At 56.2% G+C, this 24,789-nt stretch overlaps 1 protein-coding gene across 3 annotated transcripts in view; it reads right to left on the reverse strand.

Moving 5' to 3' along the window:
- Window positions 1–5,647: 5,647 nt before the first annotated feature.
- LOC120017710 (zinc transporter 6-like) overlaps window positions 5,648–24,789 on the reverse strand; it is a 91,205-nt gene continuing 72,063 nt past the window's right edge. For all 3 annotated transcript variants that reach the window (XM_038960655.1, XM_038960654.1, XM_038960653.1), the window contains 2 exons: window positions 24,376–24,444; window positions 5,648–7,125 (listed from right to left, as the gene is read on the reverse strand). In XM_038960655.1, the coding sequence (XP_038816583.1) occupies window positions 6,556–7,125; window positions 24,376–24,444 (639 nt within the window). In that variant the 3' untranslated portion in view covers window positions 5,648–6,555. The remainder of the gene's footprint in view (window positions 7,126–24,375; window positions 24,445–24,789) is intronic.

The raw sequence follows: 24,789 nt of genomic DNA on the forward strand, positions 1-24,789 counted from the left end.
GTTGGTGCCGACGTGGATAACAATATCTCTATACTCTCTACACTCGCCAGATTTAGCTTTAGCCAGCACCATCTTTAGATTAGCCTTAACGTCGGTAGCCCTGCCCCCTGGTAAACAGTGTATGATCGCTGGGTGATTCGTTTTAAGTCTAATACTGCGGGTAATGGAGTCGCCAATGACTAGGGTTTTCAATTTGTCAGAGCTAATGGTGGGAGCCTTCGGCGTCTCAGACCCCGTAGCGGGAGGAGTAGAGACAAGAGAAGACTCAGCCTCAGACTCCGACTCGCTACATAATGGGGAGAACCGGTTGAAAGTTTCTGTCGGCTGAATGAGCGACACCAGTTGAGCATTCCAACAGCATTTCCCTCCAGAAGCCATGAGAAAGTTGTCCGGCTGCGGGGACTGTGCGGGGGGGTTTATACTAACGTTACTATCTGTACTTACTGGTGGCACAGACGCTGTTTCTTCCTTTCCTACACTGAAATTACCCTTGCCTAACGATTGCGTCTGAAGCTGGGCTTGTAGCACAGCTATCCTCGCCGTAAGGCGATCGTTCTCCTGTATATTATGAGTACAGCAACTGCAATTAGAAGACATCATGTTAATGTTACTACTTAGCTTCGGCTGTTGAAGGTGCTGACGAACCATGTCCAGATAAAGCGTCCGGAGTGAAAAAGTTGAATGAGGAAAAAAGTTGCGATGGAAAAACTAAAAGTAAAAACGGTAATAAAAAAAACAAAAACAATCCACATTCTGATTAAAGCAACAAAGTACGTGGTTGGGAGTCACATGATAAAGTCACTTGAATGAGAGTGCATAAAATAATAAGTAAAAGCAAAGAGAATTCTTCTGCAGAGAAGCTTACTTGTTTTTCCACCATATCCTTGGGTATTTGGGGAAAGGTGATAACATTAGCTGGCATCACAGTTACTCCCTCCCTCGGAATGGTTCACAGCGTGCCATGTATACTGAACAAAAATATAAACACAACATTCATTTTCAAAGATGTTACTGAGTTACAGTTCATATGAGGAAATCTGTCAAGTTAAATAAATTCATTAGGCCCCAATCTATGAATTTCACATGACTAGGAATACAGATATGCATCTGTTGGTCACAGATACCTTAAAAAAAAATGGGCCTCAGGATCTCGTCACGGTAATTCCGTGCATTCAAATTGCCCATTGATAAAACGCAATTGTGTTCGTTGTCCGTAGCTTATGTCTGCCCATACCATAACTCCACCGCCGCCAGAGGGCACTCTGTTGACATCAACAAACAGCTCGCCCACATGACGCCATACACGTGGTCTGCGGTTGTGAGGCCGGTCGGACGTACTGCTAAATTCTCTAAAATGACATTGGAGGTGGCTTGTGGTAAAGAAATGAACATTCAATTCTCAAGGCAACAGCTCTGGTGGACATTCTTACAGTCAGCATGCCAACTGCACGCTCCCTCAAAACTTGAGACATCTGTGGGTTTGTGTTGTGTGACAAAACTGCACATTTTAGAGTGCCATTTTTAACAGATTTGTGTACAAAATTAAAGAGAAATAAGCTTTTTTGGTGTATGGAACATTTCTGGGATCTTTTATTTCAGCTCATGAAACATGGGACCAACATTTCACGTTTATATTTTTGTTCAGTGTAGCTATGTTTTCCTTCATCCAATGTGACAGCTATGCTTTCATAGCATATCTGAGACTTGGGTTGTTCGCTGAGGGCTAGCACAAGTTCACACCAGCTGTGCCCCCTTTAACACCCCACCAAGAGCTTCTTTCACCGCGTGGTAGTCTAGACATTCCAGGAAGCACAGCTCCATTCACACAATAACGCCTTTCTTTTTACAAAACAAAAGCTCAACTGATTTGGCTGACAGATGTCAAAACAGAAATGACACAGAACAGAAGAAGAATCGGACAACTACAGTATATAGTCATTCAGCCCATCTGTGCAACTTGAGAGCTGCTGTGGCCTACACAATTAATGCTTGACAGATATACGAATTGGACTGATAAGTGTGAGGAAGATAATGGGAATTCAGAAAAATAGAATGAACATGGACACGCACACCCCCTCCAGACAATATACCAAAGAAAAACCAATTACCAAAATGCACTCAAATTGCAATTGTCTGCAAAAAAAACAAAACACTATTAATAGTCCTTACAACTGGACTCATTGTGAGAAATTGATTTTGGAAGTCCATCTCAATGTTTTATTAATAAATATACAGTGCATTCGGGAAGTATTCAGACCCCTTGACTTTTTCCACATTGTTACTTTACAGCCTTGTTCTAAAATGTATTAAATTGTCCCCCCTCATCAACCTACACAAAAAATGTAAATCTGAAATATCAAATGTCGGTAAGTATTCAGACCCTTTACTCAGTACTTTGTTGAAGCACCTTTGGCAGCAATTACGCTGCCAAAGGTGCTACAAGCTTGGCACACCTGTATTTGGGGAGTTTCTCCCATTCTTCTCTGCAGATCCTCTCAAGCTCTGTCAGGTTGGATGGGGAGCGTTGCTGCACAGCTATTTACAGGTCTATCCAGAGATGTTCGATCGTGTTCAAGTCCGGGCCACTCAAGGACATTCAGAGACTTGTCCCGAAGCCACTTCTGCGTTGTCTTGGCTGTGAGCTTAGAGTCATTGTCCTTGCTCTGGAGCAGGTTTTCATCAAGGATCTCTGTACTTTGCTCCGTTCATCTTTCTCTTGATCCTGACTAGTCTCCCAGTCCCTGCCACTGAAAAACATCCCCAGAGCATGATGCTGCCACCACGCTTCACCGTAGGGATGGTGCCAGGTTTCCTCAAGACGTGATGCTTGGCATTCAGGCCAAAGAGTTCAATCTTGGTTTCATCAGACCAGAGAATGTTGTTTCTCATGGTCTGAGTGAGTCCTTTATGTGCCTTTTGGCAAATTCCAAGTGGGCTGTCATGTGCCTTTTACTGAGTAGTGGCGTCCGTCTAGCTACTCTACCATAAAGGCCTGATTGGTGGAGTGCTGCAGAGATGGTTGTCCTGCTGGAAGGTTCCCTCATCTCCACAGAGGAACTCTGGAGCTCTGTCAGGGTGACCATCGGGTTCTTGGTCACCTCCCTGACCAAGACCTTTCTCCCCCGATTGCTCAGTTTGGCCGGGTGGCCAGCTCAAGGAAGAGTCTTGGTGGTTCCCAACTTCTTCCATTTAAGAATGATGGAGGCCACTGTTCTTGGGGACCTTCAATACTGCAGAAATGTTTTGGTACCCTTCCCCAGTTCTGTGCCTCAACACACTCCTGTCTCTGAGCTTTACGGACAATTCCTTTGACCTCATTGCTTGGTTTTTGCTCTGACATGCACTGTCAACTGTGGGGCCTAATCATGTCCAATCAATTGAATTTACCACAGGTGGACTCCAATCAGGTTCTAAAAACATTCAACAAGAGTTGAATACCCCTGCCCAATAGCTTTCACACAGATAACGTGCTTCTGATGGATGTCTGAGCATCAAGTGTCAGGCATTTAGAGTGAAATTGATGTAGCTTTAGGAATACACTTTAGAAAGGTGCAAATAATGCATTGAAAACAGCCCCCTTAGTCAGCTGCTTTCCAAGCAGCACTGCTGATATAATTTCTATGCCACCAATGTATGAGACATTCCATGAATTTTTTTGGGATGAAACAGATGAGAAATTAGTTTGAGTAAGTGGTTATAATATAACAGTGGGGCTGTAATGATTCTATAATAATATAAGGGGTCAGGGATGAGCAACTCCAGCCCTCTGGGACCTTATTGGTGTCACACTTTAGCCCCAGCCGCAGCTAACACACAACTCCAATAATCAACTAACCATGATTTTCAGTTTACAATTAGTTTAAATCAGCGTTGTTTGCTAGGGATGGAGAAAATGTGTGAAAACACTCCGGCCCCACGGACTGGAGTTGCCCATTCCTGCTCTAAGAGATCTATTTTTTTTAAAACTACTGAAACGTGAGAACTTCTCTAGACAACATCTGTCTGAAATGTTCTATTATCCTAATCTTTGGGACCCCTATGGCATGCATACTTGACTTAATTTGTTAGCTTTACATCTCCTTTCAACTCAGCAAATTGGTGCATTTGATTAACAGATTATGCCTTAATGTCGTGTCATGGTTTTTCAAGGTCCAGATAGAAAATTGTGAATTAAATGTCTACCAAAGGCATACTTTCTCAAAGGCTTTTAAATCAAACATTAAAAAAAATATTAGTATAGGCCTCCTTGCCTATATATGTCGACTTTGATGTTTTGTTGTCAGAAAACAATATATTTTACAATTGAGACTCCTGGCCCTGTGGCGAATGGAATTTACTTTGGATGTCTTACCTTTCACAAAGAAACCTTTGGGTTTATCCTAATGACACAAAGTTAAATAGCCTGAATGTGCCTACAGCTTCTTCACGTTCCCTATAGAATAGACTCCGAGAAGTCTTTCTTTACTGTTGGTAATTTATCTGTGCAATGGAGTACCACAGTATGAGTCATAATACCCATAACACCTAGTGATCAAACAAGGAACTGGTTCCAATTGTTTTTCCACCATTCATTTTTCCCATAGGGGATTTTAGAAACACTTAAAATAAGGGCTGTTTCGTATAGACTTACCCTGGCTTGACGTTTTGATAACCGTGTAAATCTCTGAAGGACAAGATGACTTTTAGCAATATATTCGCCTGTACTTACGCCCCCAAAATGTAACGCTAATTAGCTGCTAAAGTGGCTGTCATAAAGAACTACAAATGCCATGGTGACACATTGGTGCGGCTGGCTTCCGGGTTAAGCGAGCAGCATGTCAAGAAGCAGTGCAGCTTGGTGGGGTCGTGTTTCGCCTCTCGACCTTCGCCTCTCGCGAGTCCGTACGGGAGTTGCAGTGATGGGACAAGACTTTAACTACTAATTGGATACCATGAAATTGGGGAGAAAAAGGGGTAAAAAGTATCAAATAATATATTTTTTTAAATGATAAGAATCTCTGTATTAACTAATGTTAGCTAAATGTAGCAAAATGTCTTTAAAATGGAAAATTCTTTGAACAATACCTGTTAGCAAAGGTGTCAGCTAGAGATGATGTGCAGGAGCTTGCAGGGATTTGTAGTTTTGCATGATGTCTACTTTGACGCTAATTATAATTTTCGAGTCAGAGTAAATAGAGCTGAATATATTGATAAGTCACCTTGTCTGAGAGAGATTTACATGATTATCAAAAAGTCACACCAGGGTAAGCCTACAGGAAACAAGCTCTAAAGAGAGCATGTTTAAAACATGAGAAAATGGACACGAAAAGGACCTTCTGATGTTGCCCATCCATGAGCCTATAATTTGGGCTAACTGCTATTAGTCATATATTAATAGGTACATAGGGAACATATTCCAGTTTTAGACTGAATATCATATTTCCCTACATGCCCTTGTATAGCCCTCTTTTTTGGTTACTGTGATGTGCTTACATTTCTTTTATTTAAATACCAGACTGTTTCACGCTGCGCTATCCATGCAGTAAGCTGGCAGCTTCGCAAGGCTAATTTTATTTAGTCAAATGCAAAATGAAAATGTCAAAATTTTCCAAACACACATTGTATGAAAGACTGTAAACATGAAATTAAAACAAAACTCAAAGACAAATTCAAGAGGAATGTGTTTATTACATGCCAGACAATCATCTCCTATATGCGTCACTTTTATGTATGATAGTCTTCACCATTCGCCATCAACATCTCAACAGGTAGCCCATGGAAAGTGTTTTTTAATCAACTTCTTAAAGCTTCGATTGGAATATTATGTTGGAACACTAAAGTAGGCCTACCTGCATTTTTTAAAATGCAGACAGCTGACAATTCTCATTCCACTGAGTCACCAAACTCATTGGAGTCTTTCAACGGACATAGACATGACCTGGAAAGTTCAAGTATGTGACAAACAATAGGGCAATTACAGTGATTTTACATGAGTTTGCATTTAATTTATTGTAGACTATACTGAACTGGAAAATGATACAGTACGTATTTGCTTCCATAAAATAGTAGACAGTATAATACATACATCACAATGAGGTTAGCATCAGGAATCATTATAGTGTATCAAAGTGATGCTTCTAATACAGAAGATAATGAGGCAAAACATGAGTATGTATTGCCCAATTATGTATTGTCCCTTCATTAGGTCACTTTTTCTACCTAAAAATATCACTCCCATCTTGTGATGGCCATCAACCAAGGGAATAACTGTTACTGAATCAAATATTGAAGTCCTAAGAGCACGAAAGTGAATTTATGGTTTAATGCACACATTCATGGTACAAAAGCAATAGAGCTCTTCCACAATTCTCAAACAGAATAACTTTTAATTTGAACTGGCATACAAAGAAAGAACACAGGCCTACTGTTAATTTCCAACTCATTAGCTTTCCGAAGAATAATACAAAAAATATACAAAGATAGAAAATCAACCTATGGTCAGAATGGATGTCCTGGTTCCATCAAAAATAAATACCATAATATTTTCTCTCTAATATCCCACTCATGTTCTAAACATCAGGGTCTGTACTGGCTGTACTGTGATGGGACAGGGATGCTTCCAAATCGCTGTGGCGCTGCACCTAAGGCAGTTCTGAAACCTTGTGACGAAGGCATCCCTGCACCCATTCCCAGGTTCATCCCTATCCCCATCCCCATCCCAATCCCCGGCCGGACTAGGTCCTGGTTGAGCATGCTGGTGTAGGGGGTGGCTCCGTAGCTGAGGCCCATGCCGTAAGACCTGTGAGGCTGGGTGTTGGGGAGCACCACAGGGTGGACATGCCTCCCAGGGGTGTTGAAGGAGAACTCTGGCGGCGGGCTGCTGGGTTTAAACGGGGTGGAGGTGAGATGATTAATGTCCTCCGAGGGTTTGGGGGGAGGGGGAACGAAGCTGGACAGAACCCCGTAGTCAGAGGGTCTGAGTGTGCCGGCTGGGAGCGCCTCGGCCACGAGGGAAGGCCGGATCCAGTCATCCTTGAAAATCTGAACCGTCAGCGTGGACACGAGGGGGAAGAGGCGGTTGGTCACTTGGGCCAGCACCATCTGCTCGTTGGCATCCCGGCGTATTCGGACGTGGACGGAGCCAGCCTGTACACAAAGCCGGTGGAGGAGACAAGGAGTTAAAGAGACAGTCTTTGTTTACTCTACGTCCTCCCTCCAGTTCTCTACCTACCTCCAGTTTGCTCGCTTCCTCCCTCCAGTTCGCTCTATCCCTCCATACAGTTCGCTCAATCCCTCCATACAGTTCGCTCAATCCCTCCATACAGTTCGCTCAATCCCTCCATACAGTTCGCTCAATCCCTCCATACAGTTCGCTCAATCCCTCTCTCTAGTTCGCTCCCCTCACTCGAGTTCGCTCTCTGCCTCCTTCCCTCGAGTTCGCTCTCTGCCTCCTTCCCTCGAGTTCACTCTCTGCCTCCTTCCCTCGAGTTCACTCTCTGCCTCCTTCCCTCGAGTTCATTCTCTGCCTCCTTCCCTCCCTCCAGTTCGCCATCTCGCTCTCTCTGCCTCCTTCCCTCCAGTTCGCCATCTCGCACACTCTCTGCCTCCCTCCCTCTAGTTCGCCATCTCGCACGCTCTCTGCCTCCTTCCGTCCAGTTCGCCATCTCGCACACTCTCTGCCTCCCTCCCTCCAATTCGCCATCTCGCACGCTCTCTGCCTCCTTCCGTCCAGTTCGCTCCCCTCACTCGAGTTCGCTCTCTGCCTCCCTCCCTTGAGTTCGCTCTCTGCCTCCTTCCCTCGAGTTCACTCTCTGCCTCCTTCCCTCGAGTTCACTCTCTGCCTCCCTCCCTTGAGTTCATTCTCTGCCTCCTTCCCTCCCTCCAGTTCGCCATCTCGCTCTCTCTGCCTCCTTCCCTCCAGTTCGCCATCTCGCACACTCTCTGCCTCCCTCCCTCTAGTTCGCCATCTCGCACGCTCTCTGCCTCCTTCCGTCCAGTTCGCCATCTCGCACACTCTCTGCCTCCCTCCCTCTAGTTCGCCATCTCGCACGCTCTCTGCCTCCTTCCGTCCAGTTCGCCATCTCGCTCTCTGCCACCTTCCCTACAGTTCGCCATCTCGCACGCTCTCTGCCTCCCTCCCTCCAGTTCGCCATCTCGCTCTCTCTGACTCCTTCCCTCCAGTTCGCCATCTCGCACGCTCTCTGCCACCTTCCCTCCAGTTCGCCATCTCGCTCTCTCTGCCTCCCTCCCTCCAATTCGTCATCTCGCACGCTCTCTGCCTCCCTCCCTCCAATTCGCCATCTCGCACACTCTCTGCCACCTTCCCTCCAGTTCGCCATCTCGCACGCTCTCTGCCTCCCTCCCTCCAGTTCACCATCTCGCACGCTCTCTGCCTCCTTCCCTACAGTTCGCCATCTCGCTTGCTCTCTGCCTCCCTCCCTCCAGTTCGCCATCTCGCACGCTCTCTGCCACCTTCCCTACAGTTCGCCATCTCGCTCGCTCTCTGCCTCCCTCCCTCCAGTTCACCATCTCGCACGCTCTCTGCCTCCTTCCCTACAGTTCGCCATCTCGCACGCTCTCTGCCTCCCTCCCTCCAGTTCGCCATCTCGCTCTCTCTGCCTCCTTCCCTCCAGTTCGCCATCTTGCACGCTCTCTGCCACCTTCCCTCCAGTTCGCCATCTCGCTCTCTCTGCCTCCCTCCCTCCAATTCGCCATCTCGCACACTCTCTGCCACCTTCCCTCCAGTTCGCCATCTCGCACGCTCTCTGCCTCCCTCCCTCCAGTTCACCATCTCGCACGCTCTCTGCCTCCTTCCCTACAGTTCGCCATCTCGCTTGCTCTCTGCCTCCCTCCCTCCAGTTCGCCATCTCGCACGCTCTCTGCCACCTTCCCTACAGTTCGCCATCTCGCTCGCTCTCTGCCTCCCTCCCTCCAGTTCACCATCTCGCACGCTCTCTGCCTCCTTCCCTACAGTTCGCCATCTCGCACGCTCTCTGCCTCCCTCCCTCCAGTTCGCCATCTCGCTCTCTCTGCCTCCTTCCCTCCAGTTCGCCATCTTGCACGCTCTCTGCCACCTTCCCTCCAGTTCGCCATCTCGCTCTCTCTGCCTCCCTCCCTCCAATTCGTCATCTCGCACGCTCTCTGCCTCCCTCCCTCCAATTCGCCATCTCGCACACTCTCTGCCACCTTCCCTCCAGTTCGCCATCTCGCACGCTCTCTGCCTCCCTCCCTCCAGTTCACCATCTCGCACGCTCTCTGCCTCCTTCCCTACAGTTCGCCATCTCGCTTGCTCTCTGCCTCCCTCCCTCCAGTTCGCCATCTCGCACGCTCTCTGCCACCTTCCCTACAGTTCGCCATCTCGCTCGCTCTCTGCCTCCCTCCCTCCAGTTCACCATCTCACACGCTCTCTGCCTCCTTCCCTACAGTTTGCCATCTCGCACGCTCTCTGCCTCCTTCCCTACAGTTCGCCATCTCGCACGCTCTCTGCCACCTTCCCTACAGTTCGCCATCTCGCTCGCTCTCTGCCTCCCTCCCTCCAGTTCGCCATCTCGCACGCTCTCTGCCTCCTTCCCTCCAGTTCGCCATCTCGCACGCTCTCTGCCACCTTCCCTACAGTTCGCCATCTCGCACGCTCTCTGCCTCCCTCCCTCCAGTTCGCCATCTCGCACACTCTCTGCCTCCTTCCGTCCAGTTCGCCATCTCGCTCGCTCTCTGCCTCCCTCCCTCCAGTTCGCAATCTCGCTCGCTTCCTCCCTCCAGTTCGCCATCTCGCTCGCTCGCTCCCTCCCTCCAGTTCGCCAACTCGCTCGCTCCCTCCCTCCAGTTCGCCAACTCGCTCGCTCCCTCCCTCCAGCTCTCTCGCTCCCTCCAGTTCTTTGCCTCCCTCCCTCCACTCCAGTTCGCTCCCTCCCTTCCACTTCACCCTCTCCCTCCCTCTAGTTCGTTCCCTCCCACCCAACAGTTCTCTACCTCCCTCCCTCCCACCAAATCTCTCCCTCCCTCCAGTTCACCCCCTCCCTCCAGTTCTCTGCCTCCCTCCCTCCAGTTCTCTGCCTCCCTCCCTCCAGTTCTCTGCCTCCCTCCCTCCAGTTCTCTGCCTCCCTCCCTCCAGTTCTCTGCCTCCCTCCCTCCAGTTCTCTGCCTCCCTCCCTCCAGTTTGCCATCTCGCTCGCTCCCTCTCTCCAGTTCGCCATCTCGCTCGCTCCCTCCCTCCCTCCAGTTCGCCATCTCGCACGCTCCCTCCTTCCAGTTCGCCAACTCGCTCGCTCCATCCCTCCAGCTCTCTCGCTCCCTCCCTCCAGTTCTCTGCCTCCCTCCTTCCCTCCAGTTCACTCCATTCCAGTTCGCTCTCTCCCTTCCACTTCACACCCCCCTCCCTCCAGTTTGTTCCCTCACACCCAACAGTTCTCTACCTCCCGCCCTCCCTCCCACCAAATCTCTCCCTCCCTCCAGTTCGCTCACTCCCTCCAGTTCGCCCCCGTTCCCTCCCTCCAGTTCACCCCCTCGCACTAGTTCGCTCCCTCCCTCCCACAAGATCTCTCGCTCCCTCCAGTTCTCTAGCTCCCTCCCCCCAGTTCTCTCTCTCCCTCCAGTTCTCTCACTCTTTCGTCCCACCCTCCCTCCCACAAGTTCTCTCCCTCCCTCTCCAGCTCCCTCCAGCTCACTCTTTCCGTCCCTCCCTCCCACCGGTTCGCTACATTCCTCCCTCCCACCGGTTCGCTACATTCCTCCCTCTCACCGGTTCGCTACATTCCTCCCTCTCACCGGTTCGCTACATTCCTCCTTCTCACCGGTTCGCTACATTCCTCCCTCTCACCGGTTCGCTACATTCCTCCCTCCCACCGGTTCGCTACATTCCTCCCTCTCACCGGTTCGCTACATTCCTCCCTCTCACCGGTTCGCTACATTCCTCCCTCTCACCGGTTCGCTACATTCCTCCCTCTCACCGGTTCGCTACATTCCTCCCTCCCACCGGTTCGCTACATCCCTCCCTCCCACCGGTTCGCTTCATCCCTCCCTCCCACCGGTTCGCTACATCCCTCCCTCCCACCGGTTCGCTACATCCCTCCCTCCCACCGGTTCGCTACATCCCTCCCTCCCACCGGTTCGCTACATCCCTCCCTCCCACCGGTTCCCTACATTCCTCCCTCCCAGCGGTTCGCTACATTCCTCCCTCCCAGCGGTTCGCTACATCCCTCCCTCCCTCCCACCGGTTCGCTACATCCCTCCCTCCCACCGGTTCGCTACATCCCTCCCTCCCTCCCTCCCACCGGTTCGCTACATCCCTCCCTCCCTCCCTCCCACCGGTTCGCTACATCCCTCCCTCCCTCCCTCCCACCGGTTCGCTACATCTCTCCCTCCCTCCCTCCCACCGGTTCGCTACATCCCTCCCTCCCTCCCTCCCACCGGTTCGCTACATCCCTCCCTCCCTCCCACCGGTTCGCTACATCCCTCCCTCCCTCCCACCGGTTCGCTACATCCCTCCCTCCCTCCCACCGGTTCGCTACATCCCTCCCTCCCTCCCACCGGTTCGCTACATCCCTCCCTCCCTCCCACCGGTTCGCTACATCCCTCCCTCCCTCCCACCGGTTCGCTACATTCCTCCCTCCCTCCCACCGGTTCGCTACATTCCTCCCTCCCACCGGTTCGCTACATTCCTCCCTCCCACCGGTTCGCTACATTCCTCCCTCCCAGCGGTTCGCTACATCCCTCCCTCCCTCCCACCGGTTCGCTACATCCCTCCCTCCCACCGGTTCGCTACATCCCTCCCTCCCACCGGTTCGCTACATCCCTCCCTCCCTCCCTCCCACCGGTTCGCTACATCCCTCCCTCCCTCCCTCCCACCGGTTCGCTACATCTCTCCCTCCCTCCCTCCCACCGGTTCGCTACATCCCTCCCTCCCTCCCTCCCTCCCACCGGTTCGCTACATCCCTCCCTCCCTCCCTCCCACCGGTTCGCTACATCCCTCCCTCCCTCCCACCGGTTCGCTACATCCCTCCCTCCCTCCCACCGGTTCGCTACATCCCTCCCTCCCTCCCACCGGTTCGCTACATCCCTCCCTCCCTCCCACCGGTTCGCTACATTCCTCCCTCCCTCCCACCGGTTCGCTACATTCCTCCCTCCCACCGGTTCGCTACATTCCTCCCTCCCACCGGTTCGCTACATTCCTCCCTCCCACCGGTTCGCTACATTCCTCCCTCCCCCCCACCGGTTCGCTACCTTCCTCCCTCCCACCGGTTCGCTACATTCCTCCCTCCCACCGGTTCGCTACATCCCTCCCTCCCTCCCACCGGTTCGCTACATTCCTCCCTCCCTCCCACCGGTTCGCTACATTCCTCCCTCCCACCGGTTCGCTACATTCCTCCCTCCCACCGGTTCGCTACATTCCTCCCTCCCACCGGTTCGCTACATTCCTCCCTCTCACCGGTTCGCTACATTCCTCCCTCCCTCCCACCCACCGGTTCGCTACATTCCTCCCTCCCTCCCACCGGTTCGCTACATTCCTCCCTCCCTCCCACCGGTTCGCTACATTCCTCCCTCCCTCCCACCGGTTCGCTACATTCCTCCCTCCCTCCCACCGGTTCGCTACATTCCTCCCTCCCACCGGTTCGCTACATTCCTCCCTCTCACCGGTTCGCTACATTCCTCCCTCTCACCGGTTCGCTACATTCCTCCCTCTCACCGGTTCGCTACATTCCTCCCTCCCACCGGTTCGCTACATCCCTCCCTCCCACCGGTTCGCTACATCCCTCCCTCCCACCGGTTCGCTACATCCCTCCCTCCCACCGGTTTCGCTACATCCCTCCCTCCCACCGGTTCGCTACATTCCTCCCTCCCAGCGGTTCGCTACATTCCTCCCTCCCAGCGGTTCGCTACATCTCTCCCTCCCTCTCACCGGTTCGCTACATCCCTCCCTCCCTCTCACCGGTTCGCTACATCCCTCCCTCCCTCCCACCGGTTCGCTACATCCCTCCCTCCCTCCCACCGGTTCGCTACATCCCTCCGGTTCGCTACATCCCTCCCTCCCTCCCACCGGTTCGCTACATCCCTCCCTCCCTCCCACCGGTTCGCTACATCCCTCCCTCCCTCCCACCGGTTCGCTACATCCCTCCCTCCCTCCCACCGGTTCGCTACATCCCTCCCTCCCTCCCACCGGTTCGCTACATCCCTCCCTCCCTCCCACCGGTTCGCTACATCCCTCCCTCCCTCCCACCGGTTCGCTACATCCCTCCCTCCCTCCCACCGGTTCGCTACATCCCTCCCTCCCTCCCAGCGGTTCGCTACATTCCTCCCTCCCAGCGGTTCGCTACATTCCTCCCTCCCACCGGTTCGCTACATCCCTCCCTCCCACCGGTTCGCTACATCCCTCCCTCCCTCCCACCGGTTCGCTACATCTCTCCCTCCCTCTCACCGGTTCGCTACATCCCTCCCTCCCTCTCACCGGTTCGCTACATCCCTCCCTCCCTCCCACCGGTTCGCTACATCCCTCCCTCCCTCCCACCGGTTCGCTACATCCCTCCCTCCCTCCCACCGGTTCGCTACATCCCTCCCTCCCTCCCACCGGTTCGCTACATCCCTCCCTCCCACCGGTTCGCTACATTCCTCCCTCCCAGCGGTTCGCTACATTCCTCCCTCCCACCGGTTCGCTACATCCCTCCCTCCCTCCCACCGGTTCGCTACATCCCTCCCTCCCTCCCACCGGTTCGCTACATCCCTCCCTCCCTCCCACCGGTTCGCTACATCCCTCCCTCCCTCCCACCGGTTCGCTACATCCCTCCCTCCCTCCCACCGGTTCGCTACATCCCTCCCTCCCTCCCACCGGTTCGCTACATCCCTCCCTCCCTCCCACCGGTTCGCTACATCCCTCCCTCCCTCCCACCGGTTCGCTACATCCCTCCCTCCCTCCCACCGGTTCGCTACATCCCTCCCTCCCTCCCACCGGTTCGCTACATCCCTCCCTCCCTCCCACCGGTTCGCTACATTCCTCCCTCCCACCGGTTCGCTACATACATTCCTCCCTCCCACCGGTTCGCTACATCCCTCCCTCCCTCCCTCCCACCGGTTCGCTACGTCCCTCCCTCCCTCCCAACCGGTTCGCTACGTCCCTCCCTCCCTCCCACCGGTTCGCTACATTCCTCCCTCCGCTACATTCCTCCCTCCCTCCCACCGGTTCGCTACATTCCTCCCTCCCTCCCACCGGTTCGCTACATTCCTCCCTCCCTCCCACCGGTTCGCTACATTCCTCCCTCCCTCCCTCCCACCGGTTCGCTACATTCCTCCCTCCCTCCCTCCCACCGGTTCGCTACATTCCTCCCTCCCTCCCTCCCACCGGTTCGCTACATTCCTCCCTCCCTCCCTCCCACCGGTTCGCTACGTTCCTCCCTCCCTCCCTCCCACCGGTTCGCTACGTTCCTCCCTCCCTCCCTCCCACCGGTTCGCTACGTTCCTCCCTCCCTCCCTCCCACCGGTTCGCTACGTTCCTCCCTCCCTCCCTCCCACCGGTTCGCTACGTTCCTCCCTCCCTCCCTCCCACCGGTTCGCTACGTTCCTCCCTCCCTCCCTCCCACCGGTTCGCTACGTTCCTCCCTCCCTCCCTCCCACCGGTTCGCTACGTTCCTCCCTCCCTCCCTCCCACCGGTTCGCTACGTTCCTCCCTCCCTCCCTCCCACCGGTTCGCTACGTTCCTCCCTCCCTCCCTCCCACCGGTTCGCTACGTTCCTCCCTCCCTCCCTCCCACCGGTTCGCTACGTTCCTCCCTCCCTCCCTCCCACCGGTTCGCTACGTTCCTCCTCCCTCCCTCCCACCGTTCGCTACGTTCCTCCCTCCCTCCCACCGGTTCGCTACGTTCCTCCCTCCCTCCCACCGGTTCGCTACGTTCCTCCCTCCCTCCCACCGGTTCGCTACGTTCCTCCCTCCCTCCCACCGGTTCGCTACGTTCCTTCCCTCCCTCCCACCGGTTCGCTACGTTCCTCCCTCCCTCCCACCGGTTCGCTACGTTCCTCCCTCCCTCCCACCGGTTCGCTACGTTCCTCCCTCCCTCCCACCGGTTCGCTACGTTCCTCCCTCCCTCCCACCGGTTCGCTACGTCCCTCCCTCCCTCCCTCCCACCGGTTCGCTACGTCCCTCCCTCCCTCCCTCCCACCGGTTCGCTACGTCCCTCCCTCCCTCCCACCGGTTCGCTACGTTCCTCCCTCCCTCCCACCGGTTCGCTACGTCCCTCCCTCCCTCCCTCCCACCGGTTCGCTACGTCCCTCCCTCCCTCCCACCGGTTCGCTACGTTCCTCCCTCCCTCCCACCGGTTCGCTACGTCCCTCCCTCCCTCCCTCCCACCGGTTCGCTACGTTCCTCCCTCCTCCCACCGGTTCGCTACGTCCCTCCCTCCCTCCCACCGGTTCGCTACGTCCCTCCCTCCCTCCCTCCCACCGGTTCGCTACGTCCCTCCCTCCCTCCACCGGTTCGCTACGTTCCTCCCTCCCTCCCACCGGTTCGCTACGTCCCTCCCTCCCTCCCTCCCACCGGTTCGCTACGTCCCTCCCTCCCTCCCACCGGTTCGCTACGTCCCTCCCTCCCTCCCACCGGTTCGCTACGTTCCTCCCTCCCTCCCACCGGTTCGCTACGTCCCTCCCTCCCTCCCTCCCTCCCTCCCACCGGTTCGCTACATTCCTCCCTCCCTCCCACCGGTTCGCTACATTCCTCCCTCCCTCCCACCGGTTCGCTACATTCCTCCCTCCCTCCCACCGGTTCGCTACGTTCCTCCCTCCCTCCCTCCCTCCCACCGGTTCGCTACGTCCCTCCCTCCCTCCCTCCCACCGGTTCGCTACGTCCCTCCCTCCCTCCCACCGGTTCGCTACGTTCCTCCCTCCCTCCCACCCGGTTCGCTACGTCCCTCCCTCCCTCCCTCCCACCGGTTCGCTACGTCCCTCCCTCCCTCCCACCGGTTCGCTACGTTCCTCCCTCCCTCCCACCGGTTCGCTACGTCCCTCCCTCCCTCCCTCCCACCGGTTCGCTACGTCCCTCCCTCCCTCCCACCGGTTCGCTACGTTCCTCCCTCCCTCCCACCGGTTCGCTACGTCCCTCCCTCCCTCCCTCCCTCCCACCGGTTCGCTACGTTCCTCCCTCCCTCCCTCCCTCCCACCGGTTCGCTACGTCCCTCCCTCCCTCCCACCGGTTCGCTACGTCCCTCCCTCCCTCCCTCCCACCGGTTCGCTACGTCCCTCCCTCCCTCCCACCGGTTCGCTACGTTCCTCCCTCCCTCCCACCGGTTCGCTACGTCCCTCCCTCCCTCCCTCCCACCGGTTCGCTACGTCCCTCCCTCCCTCCCACCGGTTCGCTACGTCCCTCCCTCCCTCCCACCGGTTCGCTACGTTCCTCCCTCCCTCCCACCGGTTCGCTACGTCCCTCCCTCCCTCCCTCCCTCCCACCGGTTCGCTACATTCCTCCCTCCCTCCCACCGGTTCGCTACATTCCTCCCTCCCTCCCACCGGTTCGCTACATTCCTCCCTCCCTCCCACCGGTTCGCTACGTTCCTCCCTCCCTCCCTCCCTCCCACCGGTTCGCTACGTCCCTCCCTCCCTCCCACCGGTTCGCTACGTCCCTCCCTCCCTCCCTCCCACCGGTTCGCTACGTCCCTCCCTCCCTCCCACCGGTTCGCTACGTTCCTCCCTCCCTCCCACCGGTTCGCTACGTCCCTCCCTCCCTCCCTCCCACCGGTTCGCTACATTCCTCCCTCCCTCCCACCGGTTCGCTACATTCCTCCCTCCCTCCCACCGGTTCGCTACATTCCTCCCTCCCTCCCACCGGTTCGCTACATTCCTCCCTCCCTCCCACCGGTTCGCTACATTCCTCCCTCCCTCCCACCGGTTCGCTACATTCCTCCCTCCCACCGGTTCGCTACATTCCTCCCTCTCACCGGTTCGCTACATTCCTCCCTCCCTCCCACCGGTTCGCTACATTCCTCCCTCCCTCCCACCGGTTCGCTACATTCCTCCCTCCCTCCCACCGGTTCGCTACATTCCTCCCTCCCTCCCACCGGTTCGCTACATTCCTCCCTCCCTCCCTCCCACCGGTTCGCTACATTCCTCCCTCCCTCCCTCCCACCGGTTCGCTACATTCCTCCCTCCCTCCCTCCCACCGTTCGCTACATTCCTCCCTCCCACCGGTTCGCTACATTCCTCCCTCCCACCGGTTCGCTACATTCCTCCCTCCCACCGGTTCGCTACATTCCTCCCTCCCTCCCTCCCACCGGTTCGCTACATTCCTCCCTCCCTCCCTCCCACCGGTTCGCTACATTCCTCCCTCCCTCCCTCCCACCGGTTCGCTACATTCCTCCCTCCCTCCCTCCCACCGGTTCGCTACATTCCTCCTCCCTCCACCGGTTCGCTACATTCCCTCCCTCCCACCGGTTCGCTACATTCCTCCCTCCCTCCCACCGGTTCGCTACATTCCTCCCTCCCTCCCACCGGTTCGCTACATTCCTCCCTCCCTCCCACCGGTTCGCTACATTCCTCCCTCCCTCCCACCGGTTCGCTACATTCCTCCCTCCCTCCCACCGGTTCGCTACATTCCTCCCTCCCTCCCACCGGTTCGCTACATTCCTCCCTCCCTCCCACCGGTTCGCTACATTCCTCCCTCCCTCCCACCGGTTCGCTACATTCCTCCCTCCCTCCCACCGGTTCGCTACATTCCTCCCTCCCTCCCACCGGTTTCGCTACATTCCTCCCTCCCTCCCACCGGTTCGCTACATTCCTCCCTCCCTCCCACCGGTTCGCTACATTCCTCCCTCCCACCGGGTCGCTACATTCCTCCCTCCCACCGGGTCGCTACATTCCTCCCTCCAACAGGTTCGCTACATCCCTCCCTCCAACAGGTTCGCTACATTCCTCCCTCCAACAGGTTCGCTACATCCCTCCCTCCCACCAGGTTCGCTACATCCCTCCCTCCCACCAGTTCGCTACATTCCTCCCTCCCACCGGTTCGCTACATTCCTCCCTCCCACCGGTTCGCTACATCCCTCCCTCCCACCGGTTCGCTACATCCCTCCCTCCCACCGGTTCGCTACATTCCTCCCTCCCACCGGTTCGCTACATTCCCCCCTCCCACCGGGTCGCTACATTCCTCCCTCCAACAGGTTCGCTACATCCCTCCCTCCAACAGGTTCGCTACATCCCTCCCTCCAACAGGTTCGCTACATCCCTCCCTCCCACCGGTTCGCTACATTCCTCCCTCCCACCGGTTCGCTACATCCCTCCCTCCCACCAGTTCGCTACATCCCTCCCTCCCACCAGTTCGCTACATTCCTCCCTCCCACCAGTTCGCTCACTCCCTCCCTCAACCCCAGTTCCCTCCCTCCCTCTGGGTCTCTGCCTCCCTACAGTTCTCTGCCTCGCTCCCTCTCTCCAGTTCTCTGCCTCCCTCCAGTTCTATCCCTCCCTCCCCAGTTCTCTCCCTCCCTCCAGTTCTCTCTCCCCCCTCCCACCAGTTCTCTGCCTCCCTCCAGATCTCTCTCCCCCCTCCCACCAGTTCTCTGCCTCCCTCCAGATTTCTGCCTCCCACAAGTTGACTCGCTCCCTCCCTCCTTCCCCAGTCCTCTCCCTCCCTCCAGCTCACTCTTTCCGTCCCTCCCTCCCACCAGTTCTCTCCCTCCCTCCCACCAGTTCTCTCCCTCCCTCCCACCAGTTCGCTACATTCCTCCCTCCCACCAGTTCGCTACATTCCTCCCTCCCACCAGTTCGCTACATCCCTCCCTCCCTCCAGTTCTCTGCCTCCCTCCCTCCAGGTCCCTCCCTCCCCCTCCAGTTCCCTCCCGCCCAGTTCCCTCTCTCCAGTACCCTCCCTCGCTCTAGTTCGCTCCCACAATTTCTCTCGCTCCCTCCCTCCAGTTCTCTGCCTCCCTCCCTCCCGCCATCTCTCCAGTTCACTCCATCCCTCCCGCCCAGTTCCCTCCCTCTAGTTCCTTCCCTTCCCCTCCAGTTCCCTCCCTCCCACCTCTCCAGTTCCCTCTCCATCCCTCCCTAAAGTTATCTCCCTTCCCCCGTCCCTTCCTCCAGTTCGCTGCCTCGCTCCCTCCAGTTCGCTGCCTCGCTCCCACCAGTTATTTCCCTCCCTCCAGTTCTCTCCCTCCCTCCCCCCAGTTCGCTACATCCCTCCCTCCCACCAGTTCGCTACATTCCCCCCTCCCCCCAGTTCCCTCCCTCCCTCCAGGTCTCTGCCTCCCTCCAGTTCTATCCATCCCTCCCTCCCCAGTTCTCTCCCTCCCTCCAGATCTCTGCCTCCCACAAGTTGACTCGCTCCCTCCCTCCTTCCCCAGTTCTCTCCCTCCCTCCAGCTCACTCTTTCCGTCCCTCCCTCCCACCAGTTCGCTCCCTCCCTCCCACCAGTTCTCTACATTCCTCCCTCCCACCAGTTCGCTACATCCCTCCCTCCCACCAGTTTGCTACATTCCTCTCTCCCACCAATTCGCTACATCCCTCCCTCCCACCGGTTCGCTACATCCCTCCCTCCCACCGGTTCGCTACATCCCTGCCTCCCACCGGTTCGCTACATCCCTCCCTCCCCACCGGTTCGCTACATCCCTCCCTCCCCACCGGTTCCCTACATTCCTCCCTCCCACCGGTTCGCTACATTCCTCCCTCCCTCCAGTTCTCTGCCTCCCTCCCTCCAGGTCCCTCCCTCCCCCTCCAGTTCCCTCTCTCCAGTACCCTCCCTCGCTCTAGTTCGCTCCCTCGCTCCCACAATTTCTCTCGCTCCCTCCCTCCAGTTCTGCCTCCCTCCATCTCTCCAGTTCACTCCATCCCTCCCGCCCAGTTCCCTCCCTCTAGTTCCTTCCCCTCCAGTTCCCTCCCTCCCACCTCTCCAGTTCCCTCTCCATCCCTCCCTAAAGTTCTCTCCCTTCCCCCGTCCCTTCCTTCAGTTCGCTGCCTCGCTCCCTCCAGTTCGCTGCCTCGCTCCCTCCAGTTCGCTGCCTCGCTCCCTCCAGTTATTTCCCTCCCTCCAGTTCTCTGCCTCGCTCCCACCAGTTATTTCCCTCCCTCCAGTTCTCTCGCTCCCTCCCACCAGTTTGCTACATCCCCCCCACCAGTTTGCTACATCCCTCCCTCCCACCAGTTCGCTGCCCCCCCCCACCAGTTTGCTACATCCCTCCCTCCCACCAGCTCGCTGCCCCCCCCCACCAGTTTGCTACATCCCTCCCTCCCACCAGTTCGCTGCCCCCCCCCCACCAGTTTGCTACATCCCTCCCTCCCACCAGTTCGCTGCCCCCCCCTACCAGTTTGCTACATTCCTCCCCCCCACCAGTTTGCTACATCCCTCCCCCCCACCAGTTCTCTGCCTCCCTCCAGTTCTCTGCCTCCCTCCCTCCAGGTCCTTCCCTCCCTCCCGCCCAGTTCCCTCCCTCCCTCCCGCCCAGTTCCCTCCCTCCCTCCGGCCCAGTTCCCTCTCTCCCACCGGCCCAGTTCCCTCTCTCCCACCCAGTTCCCTCTCTCCATCCCTCCCGCCCAGTTTCCTCTCTCCATCCCTCCATGTCCCTCCCTCTCTCTAGTTCGCTCCCTCCCTCCAGTTCTCTGCCTTGCTCCCTCCCTCCCTCCAGTTCTCTGCCTCACTCCCTCCCTCCCTCCAGTTCTCTGCCTCACTCCCTCCAGTTCACTCCCTCCCTCCCGCCCTCTCTCCAGTTCGCTCCATCCCTCCCGCCTAGTTCCCTCCCTCCCACCAACCCCTCCAGTTCGCTGCCTCCCTCCCTCCAGTTCGCTCCCTCCCTCCCTCCAGTTCTCTGCCTCGCTCCCTCCCTCCCTCCCTCCAGTTCGCTGCCTCCCTCCCTCCAGTTCGCTGCCTCCCTCCCTCCAGTTCGCTGCCTCCCTCCCTCCAGTTCGCTGCCTCCCTCCCTCCAGTTCGCTGCCTCCCTCCCTCCAGTTCGCTGCCTCCCACCAAGGTCCCCCCCCCCCTCCCTCTAGTCCCCTCCCTCTCTCATCCTTCTAGTGTCCTCCCTCTCTCATCCTTCTAGTTTCCTCCCTCTCTCATCCTTCTAGTTTCCTCCCTCTCCTTGTCTCCCTCCTGCTCCCTCTAGTTCTCTTGCTCCCTCCCTCCCTCTCCCTAAAGTTCTCTCCCTTCCCCCGTCCCTTCCTTCAGTTCGCTGCCTCGCTCCCTCCAGTTCGCTGCCTCGCTCCCTCCAGTTCGCTGCCTCGCTCCCTCCAGTTCGCTGCCTCGCTCCCTCCAGTTATTTCCCTCCCTCCAGTTCTCTGCCTCGCTCCCACCAGTTATTTCCCTCCCTCCAGTTCTCTCGCTCCCTCCCACCAGTTTGCTACATCTCCCCCACCAGTTTGCTACATCCCTCCCTCCCACCTGTTCGCTGCCCCCCCCCACCAGTTTGCTACATCCCTCCCTCCCACCAGTTCGCTGCCCCCCCCCACCAGTTTGCTACATCCCTCCCTCCCACCAGTTCACTGCCCCCCCCCACCAGTTTGCTACATCCCTCCCTCCCACCAGTTCGCTGCCCCCCCCTACCAGTTTGCTACATTCCTCCCCCCCACCAGTTTGCTACATCCCTCCCCCCCACCAGTTCTCTGCCTCCCTCCAGTTCTCTGCCTCCCTCCCTCCAGGTCCTTCCCTCCCTCCCGCCCAGTTCCCTCCCTCCCTCCGGCCCAGTTCCCTCTCTCCCACCCAGTTCCCTCTCTCCATCCCTCCCGCCCAGTTTCCTCTCTCCATCCCTCCATGTCCCTCCCTCTCTCTAGTTCGCTCCCTCCCTCCAGTTCTCTGCCTCGCTCCCTCCCTCCCTCCAGTTCTCTGCCTCACTCCCTCCCTCCCTCCAGTTCACTCCCTCCCTCCCGCCCTCTCTCCAGTTCGCTCCATCCCTCCCGCCTAGTTCCCTCCCTCCCACCAACCCCTCCAGTTCGCTGCCTCCCTCCCTCCAGTTCGCTTCCTCCCTCCCTCCAGTTCTCTGCCTCGCTCCCTCCCTCCCTCCCTCCAGTTCGCTGCCTCCCTCCCTCCAGTTCGCTGCCTCCCTCCCTCCAGTTCGCTGCCTCCCTTCCTCCAGTTCGCTGCCTCCCTTCCTCCAGTTCGCTGCCTCCCTTCCTCCAGTTCGCTGCCTCCCTCCCTCCAGTTCGCTGCCTCCCTCCCTCCAGTTCGCTGCCTCCCACCAAGGTCCCTCCCTCCCTCCCTCTAGTCCCCTCCCTCTCTCATCCTTCTAGTGTCCTCCCTCTCTCATCCTTCTAGTTTCCTCCCTCTCTCATCCTTCTAGTTTCCTCCCTCTCCTTGTCTCCCTCCTGCTCCCTCTAGTTCTCTTGCTCCCTCCCTCCCTCTCCCTAAAGTTCTCTCCCTTCCCCCGTCCCTTCCTCCAGTTCGCTGCCTCGCTCCCTCCAGTTCGCTGCCTCGCTCCCTCCAGTTCGCTGCCTCGCTCCCTCCAGTTCGCTGCCTCGCTCCCTCCAGTTATTTCCCTCCCTCCAGTTCTCTGCCTCGCTCCCACCAGTTATTTCCCTCCCTCCAGTTCTCTCGCTCCCTCCCACCAGTTTGCTACATCCCCCCCACCAGTTTGCTACATCCCTCCCTCCCTCCAGTTCTCTGCCTCACTCCCTCCCTCCCTCCAGTTCTCTGCCTCACTCCCTCCAGTTCACTCCCTCCCTCCCGCCCTCTCTCCAGTTCGCTCCATCCCTCCCGCCTAGTTCCCTCCCTCCCACCAACCCCTCCAGTTCGCTGCCTCCCTCCCTCCAGTTCGCTCCCTCCCTCCCTCCAGTTCTCCCCCTCCCTCCCTCCCTCTAGTCGTCTCCCTCCCTCCCTCTAGTCGTCTCCCTCCCTCCCTCCAGTTCTCTCCCTCCCTCTACTGGCAGTACCCTAGGGCATACAGTCTGGTGAGAACAGTGTGGCAACTGGGCACTGCAGCAACACCACTGGATAAACTTAGTCCACACAGCAATTAGGAGCACAGCCCTCTCGCTCCCTCTCTCCCTCTAGTTCTCTCGCTCGCTCCCTCCCTCCCTCTAGTTCTCTCGCTTCCTCCTAGTTCCCTCCCTCGCTCCCTCCTTCCATCCCTCTAGTTCCCTCCCTCCCTCACTCCCTCTAGTTCCATCCCTCCCTCACTCCCTCTAGTTCCCTACCGCCAGCCATCCCTCTAGTTCCCTACCGCCAGCCATCCCTCTAGTTCCCTACCGCCAGCCATCCCTCTAGTTCCCTACCGCCAGCCATCCCTCTAGTTCCCTACCGCCAGCCATCCCTCTAGTTCCCTACCGCCAGCCATCCCTCTAGTTCCCTACCGCCAGCCAACCCTCTAGTTCCCTACCGCCAGCCATCCCTCTAGTTCCCTACCGCCAGCCATCCCTCTAGTTCCCTCCCTCCCCCCTCTAGTTCCCTCCCACTCTACTAGCAGTACCCTAGGGAATACAGTCTGGCGAGAACAGTGTGGCAACTGGGCACAGCAGCAACACTACTGGATAAACTTAGTCCACACAGCAATTAGCACAGCCAAGAAGCTGGCCTTTTTATCTATATGACAGAACTGATGCTGTTATTGCATAATGTTACCATTATATTACGCTGCTTTTAGGCAGAGTGCAAATATGTGTTATTTCATTGAATGAGATTTAACATAGCAGCAGACCAGACAGAATCTGTATTTAATTCCCTAATTCATTCTTACGTGAAGCAACATTTTTTAGAGCCACAGACTGAATAATTCACATCTCAGGCGTTTCAAAAACCAGAATGACTACATTTCTGTCTTTATGCAATATACCATCTGTCTCTATGCAATATACCATCTGTCTTTATGCGATATACCATCTGTCTCTATGCGATACACCATTTCTGTCTTTATGCTATGTACCATTTATGTTCTTATGCTATATACCCTGTATTGAAGTGTGATGTGACTTCTGTCTTTTTGTGTGACTACTCAGTCTTTACAATTGGAATGAAATAACATGGCCTCCTGGAGGCAGGAGACGAGAAGCTCTGTGCTCAGAAATTTCCCCTCACCGACACAGGACTGTTTAATTAAACTGACATCTGACCTTTGATATCCACAGCATGCTTCTTGGACACAAAGGAATACATGGGACTATGCTTGTGTAAGGCAATCTAGTACATGATCATATCACCCTAACCCTATCATTTAGAAATAAGCAATGCATTCCTGTCAGTCAAAAACAAGTTGGAGGCAGTTAAAAGTCTTAAATCAACAGAGAAATTGCAACGCATGAGAAACTTGTCCCCTTTTCATTTGAGTGAGCAAATCCTTGCCAATTGTTCGTAAACAACAAGGGGGCCACTAAACTAAATGAGGGTGAGTGGCGTTCTCTTTGTGTTCCTGGCATCTGGTGGGGGGAGCCGGCAGAGGAAACAGAGCGTGGTGCATAGCACTGGGAGTCTGCTGGGTACAATGAGGACAACCGTGACAAAACCATGATGACGTACCAGAGAGCCAAAGCCAACCGTCCAGAAGTGCTCGTTACGGACCTCCAGGACCCCCTCCAGAGTGGAGACCTGATGGGGGAGAACGTACAGCGTTACACATGTACAGTGGGATAGAGGCCATGACTGACATCAAGACTGACATCTTCCTATCAACGGTTGTAGGGACCAGTTGACCGTGTAACCAGCCCCAGTCAACTGGCATGGTCTGGAAAAACTATAACTAGATCTATTAAGAACATGGATGGGATCCCAATCAGGATAGGATCCCAACAATAGGATCCCAAAGGCAGTAGGGAATCATTGCAAGTTGTTGCACACTGTGAAAAACACTTAACAAATATAAAATATAAAACACAGAGACCAAAATTGGCTACAATGCATGTGGTACATGTAAAATGTTTTGCTGTCTTTAGG

The sequence above is a fragment of the Salvelinus namaycush genome, chromosome 22 (assembly GCF_016432855.1).
Source record: "Salvelinus namaycush isolate Seneca chromosome 22, SaNama_1.0, whole genome shotgun sequence".
Lineage (NCBI taxonomy): Eukaryota > Metazoa > Chordata > Actinopteri > Salmoniformes > Salmonidae > Salvelinus > Salvelinus namaycush.